Raw genomic sequence first — 27,076 nt, forward strand, 5'->3', positions numbered from 1 at the left:
CTCCACATCCCCCCCCCCCCCTTTCTATGTAATACAAAGGATGAGGTGTTTGTAGCCCAAATAGGAGCAGCCTAGGGTGACAACACTGCTTCTCCATAGATACAGTACAGTGAGTGAGTGTTGTCACCCCAGGACAGGAAATGTGTTGATGGCAGGATCTTTACCTCCTGAGCACGCTTGACATGACTGCCATCATTCTCCCCCCCAAATAACAAAACTGACACATGCTGCAGCCTGTCACTAACGTTAAAGCTGGAGTTTAACCCATTAGTGACCGAGGCCTTTTTTTAGTTTTTTGTACTACCCATGATATAATCCACATTTTAGGCCTGAAAATTACTTAAAACCCCCAAAGATTATATATTTTCTGAAAGCCAAGACCCTGTAGAATAAAATGGCGGCAGTTTAAATGTTTTATGTTGCACGATATTAATGCAATGTATTATCAAACCCCACAATGTAGTGAAAAATGCCCTTAAATGCCCCAAAACACAATAAAATATACTTTTTTTTTTTTAACAATGAATTTATTAGGTTTTGTCAATAGAACATAATAACAAAAATAATAATAAAATATACTTTTATATTTTTTTGTAAAATATAAAAGATGAGGTGACAACAAGTAAAACGGATACCCAACATGCCCAGGTTAAAAATTGTGTGCGTCTGTGAAACTGTGACAAAATTCAGTAGCCCAAAAAGTCCATAGATGACGCTTTAAAAGCCCCCCACAGGTCATCAGTTTAGAGATACGCATAAATATTGGCCCTAGAATTATTTCTCTCACTCCGGCGTGCGCGTGCTGTTTTCATACGTAGGCGCACCCGACACGTGTTTATGTGAAGACGTCTGTGCTCGGGGGGGACTTTAAAAAAAAAATGTTACATTATTTTTACATTTATTTAATTTAATATTAATTTTAAAAACTTTTTTTAACTTTAATTGGCAGCCCCCCATGTGATCGCATATTGGCAGTGACAGGTCCTCTTGAAGGTGATACTGGGGGTCCAAAAGACCCCTAGTGTCACCTTTACACTTGAAATAAGCTATTGAAGTGCAGATCGCAGGCTTCAGGAGCCCAGCAATGACCGCTCAGGGACCGGAAGTGATGTAATCTACATCGCTCCCGGTCCCATGGTACGGGGAGGGGGGATCCGCGAGCGGAGGTTCGCTGATGATCTCCCCAGCTTCCCGCCGACACCAGAGAAGCCGGTCCCAGGCCTGTAGGAGGGGCAACGGAGCCCGGAAAACACGGCGGGGATGTCGCCTGATCCCTTTTATTGTAAACACAGAGTCCCGGCGTCTTTAGCCGCCGGGAGTCTGTTTAAATGGGCCCGGTGCCAGTGGGGGTCAATGGTCACTAAGGGGTTTATGTGCCTACATTTTGCCTATATTGGTTCCTTCCCCCCCCTCTCATCAACATGTTAAGATCATTTTTAAATAAAGTAAAATCTATAATATGCTGCGCTTGGTATGTGAAGTGAAGAAATAATTAGCTGCATAGCCTGTATGACAGCTGTGAACCATATATTAGTAAGTGACCGTGGGCTGTTTACATATGTTCTCTTATATTGTGAGCTTAATAAATAATACATTAAATCCTTCTATAAATTCCGAAAAATCTGTGTGTACTCGTACTGTGCAAATCTTCTCTGGTTAAAATAAAAAATAGATAAAATATTATAACTGATAGCAACAAATGTGACTAAGTGCTGTTCCCCCTAATCTTCTGGAGGTGAAAAAATGGTAGTTTGGGACAATTCTAGTATAAACTTGTCTTCTATATGGCTTATAAGCTTGAGACTGTAATAATATAAGACGATCACATAAACAAACAAACATTGGAAAACAATCAAGTATGACAACACCAAATGAGAGGGGGCTTTTCTCTTATACCACCCAGCTTAATTCCAATCAGTGGGAAAAACAACAGCAAATCCTTAATGTGTCCTGTGACCATCAGGAAATCCTCACGTGGGTCAGTCTTAATGTCGGAAAAAGTCAATTGACCAATCGTCTATGTCGCCCCGACTAGCGAGCAATAGTTTGTGAGGGATAGTAGTACTTATCTGTCCTGATTTTATCCTGGGATCCACTGAGGAAGTGACTTTTGGGAAGGGTTCTTCTCCGATTCCTTCTGGTTATTTTCTCTCGTTCATTTCTTTACTCTGGATCCGAAAGGTCAGGTGAAGCTGTGATTCTTCCTTCACCTCCGGTTAACCCCTCATGTATCGGGTAGATGTGATATCCGTCCACCAGGGGTTGTCCAGATGACCGGGGGAGAGTTATTAAACGAAGAAAGGAAGGGAAAAACTACTAAGTGCAGCAATTAAAACATTTATTATAAACAAAGTAAATACCGCACTTACAAGATTCAAAGGGTAAAAACGTTTTCAATGGTAGAACTCTCTGCCGTATGGACACAATGATGTGTGAGAAACTTTTTCAAAAGCCTTTTGAAAAAGTCGATTACGACGAAACGCGTCAAAGACAAAGGATAGTATTGGCCTCGTTTCTCACATCATTGTCACTAATATATGGTTCACAGCTGTCATACAGGCTATGCAGCTAATTATTTCTTCACTTCACATACCAAGCGCAGCATATTATAGATTTTACTGAGGTTTTGATTGCACATTGCTGCAGTTGGTAATTATCGACACCCGGTTTTCCTTCCCAGCGCAACTTTTTGCTATTTCCATTTTTAAATAAAACCTTTGTTTTTTCAAGATATACATTATTTTAGATCCAGTCATGTGATCAGCGGGTCGTTTTTCTCAATGCTCATTCACTACTTTTGTTTTTGCACATCAAAGATCTTGTTGAGCATTGACCGTTTTTAGTAACTGAGCACTTTCCCCCAACTACACCATTCATGTTCCTCTTTGGACCATTCCCTTGTCATGGTGAAGTCGGTCACATCAGCCACTATGGTCCGGTCATAGACCGCGTCCGATCTGATCTCAGCACTATCTGAGCCGGAAGTGGAAGCAATGTTCCGGTATATGTGCCAAGTAAATTCCATGTGAAGGATGGACCTGTGAAAGCTCACTGACAGACGAGTCCTTCCCTCGGGGCTGTTGGCACTTTGCCCCAATGAGTTATCCTGTCACAAGTTGGTTCTAGGATTTGTGGCTTCCGTTGTATCTTATGTCTTTTGCCAAATGACTTTTCGGGTCTGTTCACACTTGTTGGTAAAACACCTGAATTGTACTGCATGGGAACCCTTCTCAGGTAGAAGTCCCATTCTTTCCTATGTGGCTGATTCCCATCGAGTATAGTGGGGGGGAATTTATCAAAACTGGAGCAGACAAAATCCGGAACAGCTGTGCACGGCAACCAATCAGCTTCTCTGTTCAGTTTGTTCATTTAAGATTTGAAAATGAAAGATAGAAGCTGATTGGGTGTCATGCACAGCTGTTTTCTGTCCAGATTCTGTCTGCTCCAGTGTGTTTTTATAATAAGGGCCCATTGACATGCACACAGTGTTATGAATGGGCTGTGATCATAAATTGCTGAGAGTGTTATTACATCGTTGTGTTTGATTTTGGGGGTTGATATGCAGAATGTGACTCGTGGTGCAGAGTTTGCTGTACCCCACACCCATTTTTTTTATAGGCTCTTCAGCCAGCGATGTTCAAGTCAGTACTTGGTCCTGTGATGATATAGGGGAACCACATAGCAGGGGGGGGAGGGGGGGGGCAGGAAATCAACATCGAAAATATCAGTATTGTCTCCCCCCTTTTTGTAATCTTTCAGCAGAGCTGCAGGTAACGATTATTTTCAAAATCGATTAGTTAGCCGATTATTGAGTTCGATTAATCGGATAAAAAATAAAATACATTTTAAAAAATGGCTCCAGTGATGGGACTACTAGTTTGTATTGAGATTGCAGTCCATCACAGGAGCAAGCTTGGAGCAAGCTTGGAGCGGTGGAAGTAAATAGGAGAAAAAAAAAAGGGGTGGTGTGCAATATAGTGAAATGGAAAGTGTAAAATTATACAGCAATGAATGCAGAATGGCACCGGCTATCGAGGACTACAATTTCTCCCCTTGTCCCTGTGCCGATCGTGGATGTGGGAGGGCGGTTAGCGGGAGGCGGGGAGGAGGTGCGGCGTGTGGAGCGTAGATGCGGGTCTGGCAGCGGCGAGCGCGTGGAGGAGGTGCGGCACGCAGCGTGTGTGGAGCCGTGAACAGGGCCGACTAACCAGAAGCCGATTAATCGATGATTGAAAAAGTTGACAACTTTTTCAATCATCGATTATGTCGATTAGTTGTTGCAGCCCTACTTGTCAGCAGCATTTTGGCAACTTCTCCCTTAGTTCTATCACTTGTACGTCGGTGTCCCGGAGCTTGTTCAGGAATTGGATCCCTACAAAGTGTCATTACTCCCTATGGGAGGCAGGCATGGAAGGCTGCGGTAACCTGCATATGTGACGCACTGTCATAGGCCGGGATTCACACTGCAGAATGGTGAATGTCTCACTATGAGATCCGGAACACTAGAACTATGTATTTGTGATGCATCCAGCCTCATTGTCCTTCAGTAGCTCGCACACCCACTGTGAGGTTGGGGTTACACTTCTGCTTTAAAAGCGCAGTCCACCTTTGTGACCACATGTCATGTTACACCCATATTTAGTGTCACATTCAAACCCCCACCACCCCCCCTCGACCTCCTTACACTTAGATGGATCACACGGTGTTTTCCCCGCAGGATTCTATTTTGGTTTGAATTTGGCACATTTGTGCGTTCCTCCCTCTTCATCAACATGCCAATGAAATAAAAAAAGCAAAAAAAAAAACCTTAATTTTAATTTCTTTATTTTAGATGCAGTAACATCATCACTGGTTCTCTGATTCTTCTTTATGCAATGCAGGCAGATCATGGCTGGTGGGAGGAGCCGGCAGGGGCTGTCCATAGCTTGATTTAAACAGGCTGGTGGGAGGGGCCCGCAGGGGGCTGTCCATAGCTTGATGTAAACAGGCTGGTGGGAGGGGCCAGCAGGGGGCTGTCTATAGCTTGATGTAAACAGGCTGGTGGGAGGAGCTGGCAGGGGGTTGTCTATAGCTTGATGTAAACAGATGGAGGGAGGGGCTGGCAGGGGGTGTCCATAGCTTGATGTAAACAGGCTGGTGGGAGGGGCCAGCAGGGGGCTGTCTATAGCTTGATGTAAACAGGCTGGTGGGAGGAGCTGGCAGGGGGTTGTCTATAGCTTGATGTAAACAGATGGAGGGAGGGGCTGGCAGGGGGTGTCCATAGCTTGATGTAAACAGGCTGGTGGGAGGGGCCAGCAGGGGGCTGTCTATAGCGTGATGTAAACAGGCTGGTGGGAGGGGCCGGCAGGGGGCTGTCCGTAGCTTGCTGTAAATGTCACAGCACCCGCCTCCGCACTGCTCCCAATGCCCTGATGCAAGCAGTGAGCCTGCTCTTGTGCAAATATCAAAATGCCTTGATGGGCGGGACTCAGTATGGAGGATTAGGTGTTGCTTGCCTACGCAGCACCCTAGTAAACACCAACATGTGATGCTAAGAACTGAAATCCAAAGAAGGGGCCAGGTGCAGTCAGGCTGGGGAGGAAAGAGCTAGAGGATGCACGGTGTACTCCAGCCAGGAAATGAGGCGGAGCTCTCTCTGACTTGCTGCAGCTTCTAATGCACATTGTGAGGAGCTTCCAGTGTGCAGTGACATCAGAGGAAGAGGAGCCGCTACAACTGAAGGGAAGGCGAGAATTCAGATTTAAAGTTTCATAAAAGCCTCCAAACCCCTCCTGAGAAGTATTTTGTTTCCATAATAAAAATTAATGGATACAATGAATCGGGTACACGGATCAGCCGTTCCATAACAGGAACAGAGAGAATGAAGTGTGCTGGTACAGACCATTCTATTATATTAATGAGGAGCTCAGTGTTCCTTCCTCTGTATAAATGATCCACATTCAGTTCTTCCTGGAGGCCGGGCGGGTCTGACGATGAATGTCTGCCGGCTGCCATTTATACCTCCGGGTTATACAGACCTGCCAAATAATGAGCAAGAAATACCATCCCTCAGATACCGTCCTGCAGACTGTTCCAGGGTTACTCGTGTCAGAAATCGGCCTTCAGGTACCAGAGGTGATAAGGGGAGGCAGCTGGGAGATGTCCCCACCAGAGGGGCCGAGATACAAGGCAAGATCAGGGGGGGGGGGGGAGAGCACCTGTTGTATTGGAGGATGCAGGGCGCACCAAATAACATGCATGGCATAGATGAGCATCGTCACACAGCCCCCTCCATGAGGGTTTAATGACTATTGGAAGGAATGTGAGAGTTGTATAAGGACAGGCAGCAGGGAGATGTCCCCACCAGGGGGGCTGAGACGCAAGATAGGGGGCCATTGAAGGAGCACTCGTTATATTGGGGAATGCGGTTCCTTTCCGTCTCATGTTGCAACTTAACTACTAGAATCTTCTGAACCTTTCCCAAATGAGTTACAAGGCCAAACAAATGCAAATGAGTGGAGTATTAATACTCTAGTACTTTATAACAGTGGTTCTCAACCTGTGTAACCTCAGGACCCACATTTGTCCTTAGTCATTAAGTCACGACCCGAGTCGCACTGCAATGGAACGCACGGCATGGCGGTACCGCAGGTTCTGTTGCGAGCAAAATAAATGTGGGTGGGAGATGCATTTGGGGTGCCATTCAAAAGAATGGCAATGCAATGCACCTCCCACACCAGAGCGCACGTTAGGTGAGATTGTCTGGTAGTGTGTTAATCGCATGGGACTGTCCTGCCCTCGGGGGGGGATGTACTCTGCCTGCCATCGGGGGGGGCGGACGTACTCTGCCTGCCATCGGGAGGTATTGTTTATAGAAAGGACACGAGGATTCTTCTTTTATATGATGGAGAGTTTTTACAAGAATCCCTTCCGCCCTCTACTGGTCGAGATAGAAAAGTGCAGCTTGTCAGAGCCAGCCACTATCTTACCAGACATGAAATGGACTTTGGAATGAACACATGTGCACGCTGAACATTGGATGATTGGGGCCGTGCGATCCTCTGAGGTTATAAAATGTGTGAAAAATATGAAATCTTGTGACTGCCGCAATACAGCAATAGTGAGCAAATGTTGGATACAATGTATGTATTGTTATTATACAGGATTTATATAGCGCCAGGAGTTTGCTGTACAGTTACAATGCAGCTCAAGACAACAGTGTTAGGGGGCCCTGATCCTGAGGGCTTACAATCTAAAAGGGAGGTGCAAGGGATTCAAATGGTTATAACGATGAAGAGGTGTGTTGATGGAGGAAGTAAAAGTTCAGTTGTTAGGTGGAGGGGAGATGGGCTTTCCTGGAGAGATGAGTTTTCTGGTATCCCCTAAAGACAGATGGAGTAGGAGATAGGAGGACAGATTGGGGGTAGGGAGTTGCAGGGGATGGGAGAGACTCTGGAGACGTCCTGGAGGTGATGAGGGAGGTCTTGGGAGGAATTAAGAGGACGGTTGGGTGATACTTTGAGAAGAGCACAGACCTGCAAAAACAAAATGTCAACAACTGTAATGTTATGTATAATGTTTCATAATAATAATAAACAGTAAATTCCCCATAACTACTACAAATAAATGGTGGCTGCGATGCCATTGACTTAAATGCACCGCCCCACAACACAGGGGGAAGTTTTGTGAGCGGTTGTGGTGCGTTCCAGCAGCTGCCACTCTGGAACGCACCGTAATTGGTGAGAACAAACCCTTATAGAATGTCCAAAGTAAGTTTTATTGATCAAGAGACACATTGTTCTATTTGTTTTTATGATTGACATTTTGTCTTGGCGGATCCATACACTCTAATATCAGCCGGGAAGGATTGTTGCCAGAGACGTGTGTGTGGGAGTGATGAACAAAGCGAGGAGTGTTGTGAAATCTCTACCCCCGGGCTGTGTTTTTTCTAGAGCTCTGTGCCAGTTGTTGCGGCTTCATTAGAGGAGGTTTATTGTGTGCGATTGTTCCACGCCGCCCAGAGCAACGCGCCATATTGTGTGTCGGTGTCTTTCCGTGTCTGAGGCCCCGGCGGTCACACCAGGGTGGTTGCAGATCAGCGCAGTTTCTGCTCGAATTTCGTAAGGGCAATTTTGGGTGTTTTTTTTATTGCGTTTCAGTGCTGAAACGCAATTAAAAATGCCCAAAACGGCGCGGATCAGCGCGGCTCCATTGAAATCTATGTGGAAATCGGCGTGGAAAAAAAATGGTCGGGGATCATTTCGGGTGGCAGGCAGTTCGGATTGCGCGGTCGCATGAATGGTCCCCGTGGCAATGTATAGGATCGTTCATGTCGGCGGCTCAGCGCGGCCAAATCCGCGCGTCTGGTGGGAACGGGGCCTTGAGACGTATCTGACCTCAACAAAAACGTTATTTATTGCATCTTACCAGTTCTTAGATGTGGTGGCTGCATTCGTTTTTCTTTTTTCCTTTATTTGCATCTGCGTGATCCGGCCAATTACACGCTTTCCTAGGCTGACCACACTCACTCACTGTAATGTTAAGAAGCAGCATTGCCACCCTAGGACCGGACTACAAAAACTTTCCCCCATCTCATCTTCATAAGCTAGAGGGGAGGGTTTCTATAGTTTGCAGAGATAGATGAAAACTTCGTAACTGATGATAGTCCAAAAGAGGCAGAAATCACAGGAAGTTATGAGCTGAGTGGATTTCTGGCAGAATCAACAGGTATTTTTTTTTTTTTTGCATACCATGCATTCTAGAGTTGTCTCTGATAATACAATCAAAGCTTATTTTAACCACCTGCTGTCCGGCCGTTGTAATTAAACGGCCGGACAGCGGCTTCTTGAGTGCGGGTGGGCGTTTTTAAACGTCCCATCCCCTCCCGCTCGTGCCCGCTGCTAGGCGGCAGGCACGAGCGGGAATTCAGCCTGCACTGTAAACAGCCATCGCTGGCTGTTTACATACAAGCGTTCGGGCGTCTGTTGAAACGCCCGATCGCTTTATAAACGTGTGGGTTTCTTTTGTGCCGACTTGCTGGATAGAGTTCTGGGGATTTTTGTATTGGTGGCTGGGTTTGCTGGGTTGTCACTTTGGTAGGAAACTTGTACGTTTTGCTAATCCCGCTTTACATCAGCCTTAATAAACAGATAAACCGTAATTGTCCCGGACGGGGGGGGGATGGGGGGTTTGTAGTATTGGATATAAGTATTAGTAATTGGATCCAGGAAAGGAAATTCGGGAGCTCTGTTCTCCGGATCACTGCACTTTAATTGCACCGGAGACCTCCTCCTCGTATTGCTGGAAGTCTCGGTGGTGCGTCGGATTAATAATTCATGTTTTCATTAGAATTGTGGGGAAACTTAATTTACATAATTAGCACGAGCTTGGAAGTTGTTGGCTCCATTGTAATGCGGCGCTACATTTTAATGAATTCCAGGGGAGCCGGGCGCACTCTCTGCGTTCTCATCCTCCAACACCCTACTTTGTCATCGCTGATTTTCTGCTTAAAGAGCCCCCCTGCCTGGACCGCGCTCAGCCTCACAAATGACTCATTCCCCAAGATTCTTCATTGCGGTTTCATGTACCTCACACAGCGTAGCCAGTTCCCGGATGAAATCCCATCTACTGCCTAAATCTCCCATGATTGCATGTAAACCCGTCGTCCCCGCCCCCTCCTATGCCTAGTCCTTTGTGATGATTGCACTCTAGTCTGATTCATAAAAGAGCATTTTGGTTTTAAACCTGCGGCATGTTCAGATCTTCCGAACACTAGGGTTGGACTTGATTATGGGTTGGACTTGATTATGGGTTGGACTTGATTATGGGTTGGACTTGATGGACGTATGTCTTTATTCAATCCCAAATACTATGTAACTATGTAGCTATGTAACTAGAAGGAAGCGATGTCGACGCTTCAGATGAAGCAAATAGCTTGTGTCAAGGGGCCATATTCTGTCTCTAGCCAAAGGTAATCGCTCCATCTTCTTCTGAACACCGGGAGGAAAGTAGTGTCTGATGTCAGCCTGTCCTCTGTACATGATGAGTGGCTGCAGCTGTCCGGAACCACCTGCGACTTCTGCAGCAATAATCTGCAGATTCTTCCTGCACCAATTCTCAGCTGGACCTTAGAGCCGCGTGGGAATCAGGAATAAGAGGGACCTGTGGAAAGCCTACGACCTCTGAGCTGTGCAGCAAGCGGAGCTGAAGCCAGGAGGTCCTAGAGCAGGGGTGCCTATGAGGTCGATCGCAAAGCATACACTGGTAGATCGTGATCGGCTGTGTCCTGTTCTCCCGCGGTGCGCCTGCCGTCTGAATGTGTCAGCCGCTGCAGACGGGAAGGGGCGGGACAACTCTCCCCGTGTGCAATGTCGGCCACACGAGCACCGCGGGAGGACAGGATGCACGATAGGAGACCTGAGAAGCTGCTGCAGTGGAGTTAAAAAAAGACACGGGGGAGAGACAGCAGAGAAAGTGAAGAGAAGAGACAGCAGATGGAAACAGGTTAGAGAGCGAGGAGAGGGAGAGAAGGCAGCCAAGAGAGAGGGCCGGTTCACACCACAGAGTCTGCGTTCCACAGTGTTCGGCCTCTAGAACGCAGGGAATGCAAGCATATTAGTGCCTGCGTTCAGTCCAGTGCGATCTGCAAAAATAGTGCTTGCAGCATTTTTGCAGATTGCAACTGGACCGGAACGCAGGCACTAATGTACCTGTGTTCCAGGTGCGGGCGAGCGCACTGCGGGCAGGGGGCGTGGTTTTGGTGCCATTGACGTCAGTGCACCGCCACACCCCCTCCCACCCCTGAATGCATTTGTTTTTTCGTGGGTAGATCTCATTGAGTTCGTCATTTGAAAAGTAGATCTCCAGACGAAAAATTGTGGTGCGCCCCTGTCCTAGAGCATCCTAGCACTGGAGACCTTCTGTAAAAGAGACGAGACCCATACGGGGACATTTACCTATATATGAGTCTCTCTGCTTCAGAAAAGTCTGATAGGTTTACAGTTCTGTGCGTCTGTATTACTGCAGGAGCAGGCAGGACAATGTCCATTCCCCGATCTGCTGTGTGATCAGTGGGGCAGGAAGCACTGTGGTCACAGCTGTCAGTCGCCTGAAGTGCTGACTACACAGGCGATCGGACACAATGCTGTGCTTGATCCCCTGTATTGGTCTAATAGACCGCTGATGTCTCCATAAAGAGAACCTGTTACCTCCAAACGCCATCACATAGGGGGCTTGTAATCCCCTGTGTGATGGCAATAAAGTTAATTTAAAAAAAAAATATGTAAGTCACAAAAGAGTAAAAAAATAAATAAAACCAATCCGCCATCTGCATGTGAATTGAAATGCGTGCGTACGGCGTGTACGTGTACGTGAGCCACACATGCTGAGCGAGAACAATAAATCTGGGGCCATAAATCACTGTTGGCTCTAAACTGACGAGCGGTAAAGGCTTTTTCAAAGCGTTGCCTATGGAACATTTTTGAGCGCCATAGTTATTCGCCATTGCACGGGCGCGCGCAATTTAATGCTCGACATGAACTGATGTGAATGTACGTATGTAAAGTGCGGCATAAATTGTCGACGGTATACAAATACCTGTAATAAATAAAGCTTGTTGCGTACCAATAAAGCGTACAGAGACACTAATGGCAGCCAGAGTAATCGTTTCTGGGAATTGGAAGTCCGGGTGGAGTGTGGGAACGCTCTGATGTCACTCTGTTCACTCTCACTAAACCTTTCAGTAACAATGTATTCAGTGGAAAACCTATTGAAAACACAGAACTGCATGAAGCTCGGCGTGCCGAGAAGTTTCCGACCGCGATAACGTCTGCGTGAAATGAATGCGCGTTCCACAATGAGAATCATTTCGTACAGAAGAGCCGGCAGAGAAGAGGCCGCGAAGATCTTTTATAAGTGACTTCGCCCTTTAATAAATAGGCCTCTTCACGGAGAGCGCTCTGCGTCGTCAGTTTCGTGTGTTCCGGCCGGTGGCGGACCGGAGTGATAGATGATCCGCTAAGTGCTCATTGTCTGCCCAGAAATAGCATCCGGACCTGTGCGGAGATATCATGGAGTGCTAATTGTTGGAGGGAAAGCGTGACGCGCCTTCGCGTTCAGACTCCCTCGGGCACCGCCAAAGACTCGTTTAATTATGCCCTGCTAGCTAATGACCTGCTCGCAAATTCATGATTCCTCATCTCCATAAAACAACTCGGTAATGATATTCTAAATGGAAGAAAGGCGGTGTGGTTTAATATTGAGCGCTCTTCCAGTCAGCCGCCGCTCTCCGACAGCCTCCAGTACACCCGCCCTTCATTTCATCCACATGCAGAAACTGTGAGCTGGCAGTGCAGGGGTTAACTAGCTGTACATGTTGGAGGTATTGTCACATGCAGAAAACCTTGGTCATATACTGTATGTATATATATATATTGACTGGGTTGTCAAAGACACTAGTGTGGTATTGTTTTAAAAAGGTAGTGAATTTGGGAAAATTGAATTACCCCCCTCTCCTCCCGGCCTTGCTATGCTTACCTTTTGGGCGACTGCTCCTTCCCCATGGCCGGTGTCGGTGTACTATCAGTACTGCCGTGTAGCGCAGCCCTGCGCTCTGCATTTTGAATTTCGCTCACAATTGGCGAGCACTCATTATGAATGAGAAGTGCTTCTTGCCAATCCCTCCACTGGCTTCCATCCCCTGCCCCTCTCTGCCAATCCCTCCACTGGCTTCAAAGCTCCTTCTTTGCCCAATATCTAATATGGAGGGGGTAACTCTATAATAATGAACGTGGATTTGGAATGGGAAGTCCAACCAACTCATATAAGTGTAATGGTCAGGTGTCCACAAACTTTTAGTCATAGAGTGCATTCCTAAATCATCGCTACTCTAATAAAATAAAGCTATAAATAAACAATAACTAAAAGCAGCTAAATCTCCCAGACTGATATGTATAAAACAAATCCTTCTCATTGGTCTACCTCTACACAGTCTACCCTCCCCTTTAATCCATCATGAATGCTGCTGCCAGACTCATCTATCTCACCAACCAGTTTCTGCTGCCCCTCTCTGCCAATCCCTCCCCTGGCTTCCAACTCCCGCCCCCCTCTGCCAATCCCTCCACTGGCTTCCATCCCGTGCCCCTCTCTGCCAATCCCTACACTGGCTTCCATCCCCGCTCCTCATTGCCAATCCCTCCACTGACTTCCATCCCCGCTCCTCATTGCCAATCCCTCCACTGGCTTCCATCCCCGCTCCTCATTGCCAATCCACCCACTGGTTCCATCCTCTGCCCCTCTCTGCCAATCCCTGCACTGGCTTCCATCCTCCGCCCCCCTCTGCCAATCCCTACACTGGCTTCCATCCCCCCCTCTGCCAATCCCTCCAATGACTTCCATCTCCCTGCCCCTCTCTGCCAATCCCTCCAATTACTTCCATCCCCCGCCCCTCTCTGCCAATCCTTCCACTGGCTTCCATCCCCTCGCCCCCAAAAATAGTTAAACATACGAACATACAATGCCACAACTCTGCCCTAAGTGACTTCCACCCCACTAGTCTCAAAATATAATTCAAACCATCCTCAAAATTCCTCCCAACACCTCATGCTCTCTAGCTCCCTTTTCACCTCCTCTGACCCTCGCTTCTGGGACTTCCCCAGATCCTCTCCCATCCTCAGGAACTCCCTGCCCCAACCTGTCTGACTATCTCCTACTCTGTTCACCCATAAAACTCTTATAGATTGTAAGCTCTCAGGATCAGGACCCTCCTCCTAACCCTCTTGTATTGCATTGTATCTGTACTGTATCCCTTTATGTTGTAAAGCGCTGTGCAGACTGGTGGCGCTATATAAATCCCGTATAATAATAGTAATGAAATGTCTTCATGGGGCAGACATGTTTCTTTATTGCATACGCAGTCTCTGCTTCCTGCGGCTGTGCTTCCCTTTGTAGGTGGAGGTCTATAGTCGGTGTAACCATAAGCGGTGAACGATACAACTGAGATTTTCATGCTGCAGCCTTTCGCCTAGGAAAGTAAACCACGTCTATGCTTGCTGGAGAGTCTGCAAATCTGAACTATACATTTTAGGGAATGAGAGCGCTGGGCAGTCTGCGCAGTAGCAGGCTGAGGGCCGATCACGCGGGCACTGTACACAGGAGACGTGGGCAGATCACGGAGAGCGGTGTCTGCCCAGCTGGCCGAGGGACTGGTACCGTTATGACTGCTGCTAAGGATCTATGTGAGGGGAATGAGGTGCCTGCAGGGTGGGGGTCGTGTCGCCATATTTGTCAGATCTTTTTGGCCGGCCTCCATGCCGATTGGCTGGGAAGCCGGCTTCCCGGCCAATCGGCATCCAGCCGGCCAAACAGAATGTAGTCGGCTTCCCCTGCAATCAAGAAGGTGGGCAGTGGGTAATGACACGCCGCCTGGCTCCCTGTTTGCCCGGGAAGACAGCTCTATGCTACCGGAAGTACCGGTATCGGCTATTAACGAAATCTAAATATCGGTACTCGATACCGCAAAAAACCGGTATCGGTGCATCCCTAGTAAACTGTATAGTCTGGCTATTAACTGGAGACTTGATAGTATTTCTCCTATTCTGTTGCTGTGCAAGTCTCGCCAGCAGCTGGTTTAGAAGACATGACACTGTAACCAAAGCAGAAAAGCGGAAGTTTTATTGTATGTCGTCCTTTGTGTTGCAGGGTGTGGAGGGAAGCGCGGGACCGCATTGTTGGCTTTCCTGGACGTTATCATGCCTGGGACATCCCTCACCAGTCCTGGCTGTACAACTCCAACTATTCCTGTGAGCTGTCCATGGTGCTGACGGGAGCGGCCTTCTTCCACAAGGTAAAACTATCCTTATGCCTCTCTCTGCATGAGGGGAACTGCTGCTTTCATCCTTATAAACTATTCATTTTAACCACTTCATGCCCCCGCGGATATTTTGTATCCAGAATCCCAGTTATTAGTTTAGACGTTTGGTGCCTCGACAGATTTTTATGGTGTCACTACCGTGTTTCCCCGAAAATAAGACACTGTCTTTTATATTTTTTTGGCTCAAAAAAAAACACACTAGGTCCTATTTTCGGGGGTAGGTCTTTTTTTTTTTTTTATGTACAACAATCCAAAGTTAATGCAAATCCAAATGAAATAATCCAAAATGGCAAAGTTAAGAATAGTGTGATCGGGGCAATCAGGGGCGCCGTACCTTTCCAAGAGCAATTTTGTAACCAATCGCTGGCCGGAATGAGCGAAGCGCGCTTTCACTATGGATTCCTCACAGGCGGAGTGCATTTGGTATGACTCCGCCTGTGACAGGAGGCGGCGCTGCAGAGGAAACATCGGCTTATGCGGCTCTGCTCCCTCCGCTGCCGCCTCGCTTCCTCTAGCGCCGGCTTCGTTGGCACCGCTGATTCTCTCTCGCGGCTCTTCAAGTTCCCACTTATGCCACCACCGGCCCTGGGATCGGTCACAACTAGGTCTTATTTTCGGGGTAGGTCTTATATTTTAGCAATTCCCAAAACTAAGTCTTATTTTTGGGGGAAACAGGGTAGTCTAATCCCAGCGCCTTCCCTGCAACACCCTGGTCACAGCAAGTGTACCGTGCATAGGAACAGGACTAGGGATGCGCCGATACTTTTCGAGTTCCAGCGCCGATACTTGGCATTTTCACAAGAACTTCCAGCGTTGCAGCTGGGACGGGGCTCTCTCACTCCACCTCTGTCCTGAAATCATTAGTCTGTATTGTTTTAGAAAAACTGTCACATGACAAACACAAATGTATCCGTACTCGTACTCGTAAAACTGGTATTGATGCATCCCGAATATATATTCATAAAAACAAATCATACAATAAAACAGAGATGTACAAATCCCGAGAGCTTCGTGTGGTCCTTACAGATGACAGCGGCCTCCTAACTTTTACATTTTTCTCTAGTCTAGTCTTGGAGCTGGAAAAGTATCGGTACTTGTACCGAGTACTGTACTTGGTATCGTTGCATCCCTAAACAAAACCATGTAAATGCACACTAGTCTACTAGACAATGACTTCCTAAAATACAACTTCAACACATACACCAAAAAAATAAATAAAGAATCTATGCCAGCGGTGGCACCAAGGTGCGTGTTAACATGTCCATGGTGCGACGTCATCACGCCTGCGCGCTGATGTACTTCACTGCCGGTGGCTATCTTAGTGATGGCGTCAGCAAAGGGGGGGGGGGGTTTGACCCCCCCCTCCCTGGTGTTGTTGTTGGGCTCTCTGGCCATAACCGGGTGCCCTACTTACGAGGGGGTGACACTAAAATGACCGTGTGGTGCCTTCCCGCTCACCCCCCTTGTGACGCCACTGATCCCCGGCCCATCCTTCCTAGTTGCATAATCTAATCTAGAGATCCCTCCCCTTACTCGGGTGCTTGCATAGCTCTCCATGACGGCTTCCTCCAGTGTTTGTCCTTGGTGCAGAAATCTCTGGCACTGCACACTGAATGCCCATAAATCTAAATAGAGCCGTACACCTACTGCATACAGTTGTTGTTTACAAGTGTACGGAAACCCAGAATCTATGGGGGTTATTCGCAAAGCTGCCAAAGGCAGCCGAGTGAATAACCGAGCCGAAGCGAAGTGAGACGAACAACGTTCGGACAATTCACTCCGGCTCAGTACGGCTGATTTCAGCCGCACACCGGCTGCCTTCGGCTGCACTTCAGTCAGTCGCACATGTTCTGCATGTTTGGCTGAGCAGAAGTGCAGAAGGACTTCGACTCAGGCAATCCAACATCTGAATCGGCTGAGCCGAAGCTCCGGGGCCGAACGGCAGTAAGTGAATAGCCGATGGCCGCCGAGCTTCAGGTGTCACTTCGGCTCAGTCGAGGGAAAGCATATGCCTTCGGCTCGGCTGAGCTGCTCGGCCGCCTTTTCAGAGATATAGTGAATAGCCCGTACAGCAGCCCTTCGGCTCCTTGGTGAATAACCCCCTATATCTCAGTATGTCTAAATTTAGCATCTTCTCTCACTACATACAGTACCACCACCACTATACACAGAACCTTCCAACAACAGCACTCCCTGTTGCAGGCTGACAACGCTAAGCTATGCCTTGCAAATAGCACTAGCGTTACTGGGCTGCCGATCTGATGGGTAGCACCACAGCCAATCGACGGTCGCTTCCTGCCTACATGCACTGCAGCGAGGGCTGCCTGGCATTAGGGAGGGTTTCCTGATGGTGACAACAGTGGACCATGCCTGCTTAATATGTTAAATGACCCCCTTGTAGTCTCCCCCCAGAAGTATGTGTGACAGGATGACAACGCAGGAGGGAGACAGGGACAGAGTGTTGTCTGCCTATAACAGGAAGTTGTCTGCCTTTGATGGCAGAGTTCCCCAAGCGGGAAAACATACATAAACACGCATTAACAAAAACCCTCCAAAAATGCTTGAAGAAGCTCGGATGTGAACCTCGGCTTACTGTACATCTTGCATGTTGTGGATGAATAAGTGATGGTGGAGGTGCATGTGGACGTCATAGTACCAGAATCAGTCTACGGCAAAGAGCACCTGTTGCGTTCTGTGAAGCATGACCAATGATAAATCTTGGCAGAGCGCTCACTGATGTGTTGTGTGTTCTCTCCCCTCCAGTATTATGCCTATTTATATTCCTACGTGATGCCGCAGGCAATCCGGGACATGGTGGACGAGTATATCAACTGTGAAGATATCGCCATGAACTTCCTGGTCTCCCACATCACCCGTAAACCTCCCATCAAGGTGAGTCCGCCATCACTCCTCGCACGCCATCACTGCGCTATTTCTGCCAGGCGAGTAGTGTGCACTGAGGGAGAGCGGCCTGCTTAGAGGTCCCTGAAGTCTTTAGGTACTTTGTGATCGACTTAAAGAGCGGATGCCGGGCACCTGTCCAGGTCTGAGCCGGGAATAATGGGCAACGGTGGCATCGTCCATGGATATTATTCCTCCTGCACGCTCCTGAGAGCAGCAATATAATATGCACTAAACTCCAAACTGCTGCATCATTACTTTCCTTCATGGGGGGAGGAGGGAGAGGGGGGTCCCATTAATCTGTTGTCCGTGGCGTTGGTCTCTTTATGAGAACCCGTCACCTCACCAAAGGTCTACCTGTGAGGTCTCACCTGCACTCCATGTAACAGGAAAGGGCTGCAACCTCTGTAACGTTTTTGTTTCTTTGTTATTGTTTCCTGTGTTTCTCTTTGGGAGATTGCCGCCCACTTCCTGTCTCCGGATCAAAAGAATTTCTCAATGGGGAAAGAATGTCACCTAAAAAAACACCTGGGGTAGTGCGATGGCAATCTCCTGAGCCATATTGAACACACCGGCCGGGCATTCTCAGCGTAAACTGAACCTGCGGCGAGGCTACACAGATTCTCACCAAGTTGGAAATCTGCTTTAAATGAAACCCTCGCTGTCCTGTAGCTGCATGCGCTATGGACTAATTGGTTCCTAAATTCCACAATTCCAGCACAAAAAAAGAGCTTGCTTGCTTAATGCCTGCTGTGAGGGGAATCTAAGCTGCTGGGACACTTCCGGGAGGAATCGGTAAACTAAAAAACAATCCTGTTGAGTTTACAGATGTGTATTGAGCTTGTAGTCCATCCCGGGGAGGGGGGAGCTTGGAGCGGTGACTACTTTAAAACACCCACGGGGGCCATGGGGAACACAAGTAGCCCCCCTCCAGAAGGAAGGACAGTGTCAGAGATGATTGGAGGATCTACAGCCGAGTGATACACAAATAAGATACATTGGGGGAAATTTATGAAAACTGGAGCAGCTGTGCATGGCAACCAATCAGCATCTCTCCTCAGTTTGCTCAGTTATGATTTGAAAATGAGAGAGAGAAGCTGGTTGGTTGCCATGCAAATCTGCTCCAGTTTTCATAAATCCCCCCATTATTGTTAATAGTTAAGGTGCTTGAATGGTCTTTTAAGATTTAACTCCTGAGGTTAGTGTCACTTTAAAACAAACAACCTGTAAAAACACAAGTGTCTATACTCGCTGGTCCCACCACCCGTGCCCTCGTGTCTTTGCTGTCCTGCAGCGCTACAACCTGTGGCAGAATCTGTGCATCAGATATGTGTCCTCGCTGCATGCCGCTGCCACTACATCACCACAGGATATAGTAGGGAGGAACCCCAGGAGGGGGCAAAATACCTTTTGAAGGAGCCTCTGCATTACACTCAGAACTCGCTGATCATGGGTTCTGTGCTCTGTGGGCTTCCTTGCAAAACATAATCATTGCACATTGATAATGAGATCACTGCTGCTGTGTTTTTTTGTTTAGTTTTTTTTGCAAGAGGCGGACAATTCCTTTAAAGGAGAACTATGAGGGGTGTGATTTCCACTCATCCTCATAGTTCGGGGCGACGTGTGGCAATGAAACTGTCACAGGTCGGCTCAGTAGATCGGGAAGTGAGGGAACGCATAGCGGCGCTCGCTCACTTCTCGATCCTGTCCCTGCAGAGAGCCGTGACTGTCACTCACGGCTCCCTGCAGGGTTCCCCCCATCCCCGCTCCGATCCTCCAGCGCTGACTGGCGGAACGGACGGGGGAGGGGGGCGGGTACAGCTGGCTCTGCTTCTAGATAGGCAGAGCCAGCTGTCACTCACGCAGCTGGTTGGATCCAGACAGTGATGTCGGGATCTGTCCCGGCTGCGGCTGTCTCAGTATGTAGCTGTAGCTCGCGGTATACTGATCTGTGGGTGACGGGAGGACGTTAGTTTGTGTCCTCCCCTGACCCTTAGGAGAACTATGGGGAAAAACACTGACCCCCCATAGTTCTCCTTTTAAATCTCCTTTACATTGTATAAGACTTTTGAGAGCCGTTATTAATTTAAGCCGCCTGTTTTCCCCCCCTATGCAGGTGACCTCTCGCTGGACCTTCCGTTGCCCCGGCTGCCCCCAGGCTCTCTCCCACGACGACTCGCACTTCCACGAGCGACACAAGTGCATCAACTTCTTCGTCAAGGTGTACGGATACATGCCGCTCCTCTACACCCAGTTCAGGGTGGACTCCGTTCTCTTCAAGACTCGGCTTCCTCACGACAAAACAAAATGTTTCAAGTTCATATAACGCACTGAAGTCCCAACAGCGCGGGGTCTTCCTCGCGTCCCGCTACTCGGACGTCGCCCGAACTGTTCTCTCCAGTCTTAAACAATGATGAACTTGGCTATAGGAAATTCTGTATTATAGAAGAACTCGGCGTTCTCTGTACAAAAATTATTTCTCCCGCGGAACTTTATCCTTTTAATTGGCCAAGGGGGAAATCTTTTTTTTTTTTTAATGACCGTACAGATATTTTACATTTGCGTGGTGACACTTTTACCTGCTTCATAGGACGCACGTTGACTGAGACGTTTGGTTTGGTGGGACCTCCAGACGCGTAGAAAGGTTTTCTTCCACCAAGCTGGACATTGAGATACGATGGTCCTAAACGGCGAGAACGTCGTCGGATGAATTGATTAAAGTTTTTTTGTTTCTTTTTTTCTAATCGGCCAATCCGGAGACTTGGGAACGATCGACGTGCGCCGGATTTAATTATTCGTGAGAGGAGCTGAAGGTCGGAGAATCTCTCTCGTGTGGTGATCATGACGAACTATGTGATAACTGTTTACAGTCATAGACTTTAGACATAATAATATATCACGAGATCCTCTTTTTGGAATTCTAAGGAAAATGAGCGGAATTTAAATATCCCGGCCTCGGAAGACGAAGTGTTTATAAAAAGAGTATAGACCAGGGGTTCTCAACCTGTGGGGCGCGACCCACAGTTGAGGGGGGTCCCCACGTGCCATGTGCTGCTCTAGGTAATAGGCTCCTCAGCCGCCTCCTAGCGCAGCAGTGTCAGTTCTCCTAGAGGGCGCTGCAGCGGCCGGAGAGGATCAGAGAGAGGGGGAGCAGGCAGGAGTGAGGGGAGGTGAGTGCTTGGGCACCAGAGGCCGCACTGGGCACCACAGAGGCCGCTCCAGTCCCACCCACCGTGCCTCCAATCTGGTCCCACCCACCCGTGCCTCCAGTCTGGTCCCACAGAGGCCGCACTGGATGCCACCAGAGAGTCCCACCAGCCTCCTGAGAGCCTACACAGATACTAGTATTGGCGCATCCCTACATTTTACGGTTGGGGGTCACCACAACTTGGCAAATGTTACCAAGGGGTCCCGGCCCTGGAAAGGTTGAGAACCGCTGGTATAGACCATCGATCCATTTGATAGGTTTAGTGATGTAGTCTACAACCTGTGGTAAAAAATTATTTTGTTTTTTTTAATTATGGTCAACACGAGAAGATTGAATAAAAACTGTTGATTATAGGCGAATAATTCTGTTTCCATGGCAACAACAACAAAAAAAGTAAGTTACCGAACACTAATTCCTGAGAGATTGATCCTCGGAGCGGAACGGTGGCCAGGCTACGAACTTTCACAATGTTTACAATTTTTTTTAAAGCTGAATTTTTAGGATCATCAATGTACAAAGAAATCACCCAAAACATGAATAAAAAAAACTGGACGGGGGAGAAAAACCTTTTCTATAAATGTCTGTGACGTCGCTGCATCGGGAGGCGGGATCCGTGAGGTGGCCCCTGTCGTGTCCTCCATTCCAGGCACACCTCAATCAAGAGCTGAGGGCGGGGGTGGGCTGCTAAAGCCAGGGTAGAACACAAAACATGTCCACCCGTTGCCGGGGCGTTCTACTTACTGCAGCGACTATTATTATTACAGGTATTTATAGAGCGCCAACAATTTACGCAGCACTTTACATTGTGCACATTCACATCAGTCCCTACCCTCAAGGAGCTTACAGTCTAAGGGCCCCATCTCACATATACATACATACATAGAAGGGCCAATTTACCTTCCAGCGTGTCTTTGGAGTGTAGGAGGAAACGGGAGTAAGCGAGTACCTAGGTGAGTACTCGCCCAAATGCTCCGATGCCTAGCACAATACTTCCTGTATCAGGAAGCCGGGCAGCACGTCATCACACTCTGCCCGGCTTCTCGATTGGCCAGGGAAACCGCCTCCATGCTCCCTCGTCACTTGTAATAACACGCTGTCCGCCTTCCTGATTGGTCGGAAGTTGGCCAATCAGGAAGCCGGCTCCATGTTTTCTTGTCACCAAGCATGGGGACGGCTTCCCTGCTAATCGGGAAGCCGGGTGGCGAGTCTTTACACACCGCCTGGCTTCTTGAATGGGACTTCCGGTACTCCTACTATACACTGAAATCCCGGTATCGGTGCATCCGGCGACAACAAACTCGCAGCTCCGCAGTGTCACCTCTGAAGCTGCAGCAGCTATCCTGAGCCCTCCTTCATTTCCTGTGTGAACGACCTCCGTCATTCATCATCCCCCTCCTCCTGATCCGTACTGCCATTGCCCGCCTTCCACACCCATCTCGCTGGCATCCTTTTAGGTGTGTGTGCTGAAGCAGCTGATCAGCAGATTGCACAGCTGAAGTCTGCAGCACCCAGTGGCCTGTAGCTAGGAGCAGGCACGTCTAAAACAATGCTGGGGGATGTGTTCTTTCATATAAAGCTCTTGAAAGAGGATCCAAGGCAGGGTGCTGTGGTGTTCACCAGAAGCAGCCAGCACCTCCGACCAGACTTGGGCAAAAGACCGTCAGACTTTGGTGATGAGGTCACTTGCTCTCAAAAAAAGCTATTTGTGGAAAACTAAATGATTCGATTGTAAAGTTTTAATTGCATATTAATGGATTGGGGGGATTGTACAGTTGTGTGACAAAGAAAGTACACCCTTATGTTTCTTAATTCCTGTGGAAGCAGTAAGGGGGGTGTACTTAGTTTTTCCACACGTGACTTCTGCATTTTGGCTTTGTAAAATAAATAATGAGGCGGTGTATGTGATGTGTCCTGTGGTGGGGTTGTTGTTCATCGGAGGTATTTACTTAATTTTAAGACCTGCTAAGGACCAGATGATGATGTCCGTGGAATTCAGAGAGGGTGTACTTACTTTTTCACACAACAGTATGCGTACATTACACTTCAGTTTTAGGATGTTTGTTTTTTTTTTTTTTGCTGTAAACTTTGAGGATGGATCGCTCCACAGCGTCCGCAACTACACAAGTCAGCAAAAGCCTTTTCTACAATGTATCCAACCCCTGAATGTCCCTGACCTGGCTGCGTCTCTCACTAAAAGATCGGCGAAGCAAGAAACCAAAACTAACACGGCAACTTTTTGGAGTATCTGGAAGCTAAGGAGTATGGGGGCTCCCTGGGGTATCTGGAAGCTAAGGAGTATGGGAGCTCCCTGGTGTATCTGGAAGCTAAGGAGTATGGAGCTCCCTGGGGTATCTGGAAGCTAAGGAGTATGGGAGCTCCCTGGTGTATCTGGAAGCTAAGGAGTATGGAGCTCCCTGGGGTATCTGGAAGCTAAGGAGTATGGGAGCTCCCTGGTGTATCTGGAAGCTAAGGAGTATGGAGCTCCCTGGGGTATCTGGAAGCTAAGGAGTATGGGAGCTCCCTGGTGTATCTGGAAGCTAAGGAGTATGGGGGCTCCCTGGGGTATCTGGAAGCTGAGTATGGGGGCTCGCTGGTGTATCTGGAAGCTAAGGAGTATGGGAGCTCCCTGGTGTATCTGGAAGCTAAGGAGTATGGAGCTCCCTGGGGTATCTGGAAGCTAAGGAGTATGGGGGCTCCCTGGGGTATCTGGAAGCTAAGGAGTATGGGGGCTCCCTGGAAGCTAAGGAGTATGGGGGCTCCCTGGTGTATCTGGAAGCTAAGGGGTATGGGGGTATCTGGAAGCTAAGGATTATGGGGGCTCCCTGGGCTATCTGGAAGCTGAGTATGGGGGCTCCCTGGGGTATCTGAAAGCTAAGGAGTATAGGGCTCCCTGGGGGTGGGGGTGTATCTGGAAGATAAGGAGTATGGGGGCTCCCTGGGGTATCTGAAAGCTGAGTATGGGGGCTCCCTGGGGTTTCTGGAAGCTAAGGAGTATGGGGGCTCCCTGGGGTATCTGGAAGCTAAGGAGTATGGGGGCTCCCTGGGGTATTTGGAAGCTAAGGAGTATGGGGGCTCCCTGGGGTATCTGAAAGCTAAGAAGTATGGGGGCTCCCTGGGGTATCTGGAAGCTAAGGAGTATGGGGGCTCCCTGGGGGGTGGAGGGGATCTGGAAGCTAAGTGAAGGTCCATGTGAAATCTTGGTGTCTGCTTTTATCTTCTGGAATTGGGTATTGAAGATTTACTGGAGCACAGGCTGAGCTGTGAAGTGAAAATGCAAATGATATGCTAATGAGCACCGGATCCTGTTCCTCAATAACTATGTGAAAGTTCGAATATCAAGCACAGATCTTGTGATTGGTGAACCTGCATTTACTTGGCTATGAAGCCGCCTGTTCTATGTTCGGTGTCATTTGGGCCAACAACCACTTAGATATCGGGGTGATAAGTAGACACGTCGAAGAGGAACTTCACCCAGATCTTCAAAACAACATCTGAGGCGCCTCCTAGGAATGTTTAGTGATGACAATCTACAAACACTTCTAGATAATTTCCGGTGTTCTATCGAAATGTCCAACTTGTCAAGTTCCCCGACTGGTGACGTCACATCCGGTGGCTGCCAGTAGGAGATCTACACCAGATGGAGCTACAGCGTGTGCTCATAGAATCCTTGTCGAGATCTCTAACTATTGCCTCGGCGCCGTCGAATTCTACCGTGTTTCCCCGAAAATAAGACAGTGTCTTATTTTTTTTTTTGCACGAAATAAGACACTAGGTCTTATTTTCGGGGGATGTCTTACCTGGCTGCAGCTGTCCTCTGCCGTCCAGGGAGCCACAAACAGGTGGGCGGGCATGCGTGCGGCCGGGGGGGCGTGTCTGGCAGGGGGGCGGGAGGGAGCTGCCTCTCCGCTCGGAACTAAGGAGACGAGGGGGCGGGCATGCGTGCTGCTGGAGGGGGGGCGTGTCGGGTAGGGGGCGGGAGGGAGCTGCCTCTCCGCTCTGATGTCGTCATCCAGAGAGCAACAGCGTGCGGGTAGGTGGACGGGCGAGGGGGCGGGAGGGAGCTGCGGCCGGTCTTCACAGCTACCCCGGAAGTAAGACCTAGCGCTATCTTCGGGGATGTCTGTAATATAAGACCTACCACCGAACTAGGTCTTATTTTCGGGGTAGGTCTTATATTACAGATATCCCCGAAGATAGCGCTAGGTCTTATTTTCGGGGGATGTCTTACTTTCGGGGAAACACGGTATAACCAGACTCGGCACTGCGCGGCTATCGGCTTCTGTACCTTAGGACAAATAACATTTTTTATATATCGGTTATAGAATCCGATAGCCACAGTCACCACTGCTCACATCCGGTGACTGCCAGTAGGAGATCTACACCAGATGGAGCTACTGCGCATGGCCGTGGAATCCTTGCCGAATTCTCTCACTATTGCCACTGCGCCTGTCTGCTCCTATAACCAGACTCGGCACTGCACGGCTATCGGCTTCTGTACCTTAGGACAAATACAACTCTGTACCGGGTTATAGAATCCGATGAGCCGATAGGCGCGCAGTCGCAGTGGCAATAGTTAGAGAATTCGGCAAGGAATCCATGGGCACGCGCAGTAGCTCCACCTGGTGTAGATCTCTTATTGGCAGTAAAAAAAAAATGAATTGTCTCCGATATCGGCTGCCTTATGGTGTCCTATCACAGAAATAAGTGCTTTGCTCAGCTGCCCCGGTTGACGGATGCTTTATTGTCCTTCTTTATCCGGGTCCATCCCCAGGGTATTGGCGTGCTCTATGAGTTTTCCACCATGGAGGAGCGCTCGGAGTCTGATAAACGTGTGAAGTCAATTTGTTTTGATGTAACTATGAAAAGGTGGTTTCTCCTTTAACCAGTTGACATCCGCGGTGTTAAACCCCCTTCCCATCCCGGCCATTTTTCAGTATTCAGCGCTGCGGTACTTTGACTGACATTTATTCCGTCATGCAGCGCTGTACTGAAATGAATTTTATACCCTTTTTTGGGGACAGATAGAGCTTTCTTTAGAGGTAGACCCCGTGAGGTGTGTGTAGCTAGTTCTGGTCCCCGGCTGCTCATCCATCGGTTCCTGCAAGTGTTGGCCGGGAGCCCCTCCTGGAGCAAACGTTTGTTTAGCTGAGTCATTTGTTTTCAATATTAATAAGAAATATGAGATACGAGTATAACCAACGCGTTTCGGGCGAAAGGCCTCCCACATCTTCAGGGCTGACATGTAGAAGACAATGATTTATTTATATCATGGGACTTGGAGTTCCAAAACAGCTGGAGTGCCGAGGTTCGCCATCACTGCCCTAGGGTAATACGTTGTCCCTTCCGATATTGGATCCGGCTTCCTGACCGGCCCGGGAAGCCGGCTCCATGCTGATTGGCCGACTCAATGCTGATTGGCCAGGAAGCTTCCCAGCCAAACATTTCATTTCCTGGAATCACGGGGGCTCGGCTTTGATGTTGGGTTTTCCAAAAAAGAAAGGGCGGAAGTCCCACATCTCTTCCCCCCCCCCCCCCCGAGTTCCCCCTTAGGATCCATGCATTCAGATCTGTAATGAATATGGATTATGTCTGTTTACCGGTGTCAGAGCCGCCTCCCAAGACATGAGGAAGCAAAGCCCTGCCTCTACCAAGATGGCCGTCCCCCCACAGCGTCAAGGCATGGTAGGTAAGTCAGCCATGGGGATGAGGTCAGCTACAGGGAGACCACAGACAATTCCGGCATCTAGTCTTGTGCCCTCTGCTTGGGCACAGCTTCCCCAGTAAGGTAATTGAACCCATGACCCGGCACAGCGACTTCACATTGATAACTGCGCAGCTATTATAATCTTTACGGTAATCAAAGGAAAAAACATTTTGGTAATGTTAGATATAGAATTGCTGCCAGAAATTAAAAGTTAGTTGTTATTAAGAATGAAGATATTTAATATAAAACACTCAGATGACATCTTGAGATAAAAATAAATCTAAATACATCGAGCCGGTTCTGTACACGTGGGCCATTTACACAGGTTTATGGATCCTCTTAAAGGACAATTCAATATGAACATCGTCTGTCCATCGGGTAGATGGGACTCGGGGGGGGGGGGGGGGGAGGGGTT

General features: G+C 48.4%; 1 protein-coding gene across 1 annotated transcript in view; it reads left to right on the forward strand.

Annotated features, from left to right (window-relative positions):
* EXTL3 (exostosin like glycosyltransferase 3) overlaps positions 1-20,093 on the forward strand; it is a 71,847-nt gene extending 51,754 nt beyond the window's left edge. Inside the window, exons 3-5 of the mRNA XM_018574069.1 lie at positions 14,677-14,821; positions 17,612-17,740; positions 19,866-20,093. Coding sequence (XP_018429571.1) covers positions 14,677-14,821; positions 17,612-17,740; positions 19,866-20,075 — 484 coding nt within the window. The 3' untranslated portion in view covers positions 20,076-20,093. The remainder of the gene's footprint in view (positions 1-14,676; positions 14,822-17,611; positions 17,741-19,865) is intronic.
* Positions 20,094-27,076: the final 6,983 nt, after the last annotated feature.

Source organism: Nanorana parkeri, unplaced genomic scaffold (genome assembly GCF_000935625.1).
Source record: "Nanorana parkeri isolate BGI_ZX_2015 unplaced genomic scaffold, ASM93562v1 scaffold2711, whole genome shotgun sequence".
Lineage (NCBI taxonomy): Eukaryota > Metazoa > Chordata > Amphibia > Anura > Dicroglossidae > Nanorana > Nanorana parkeri.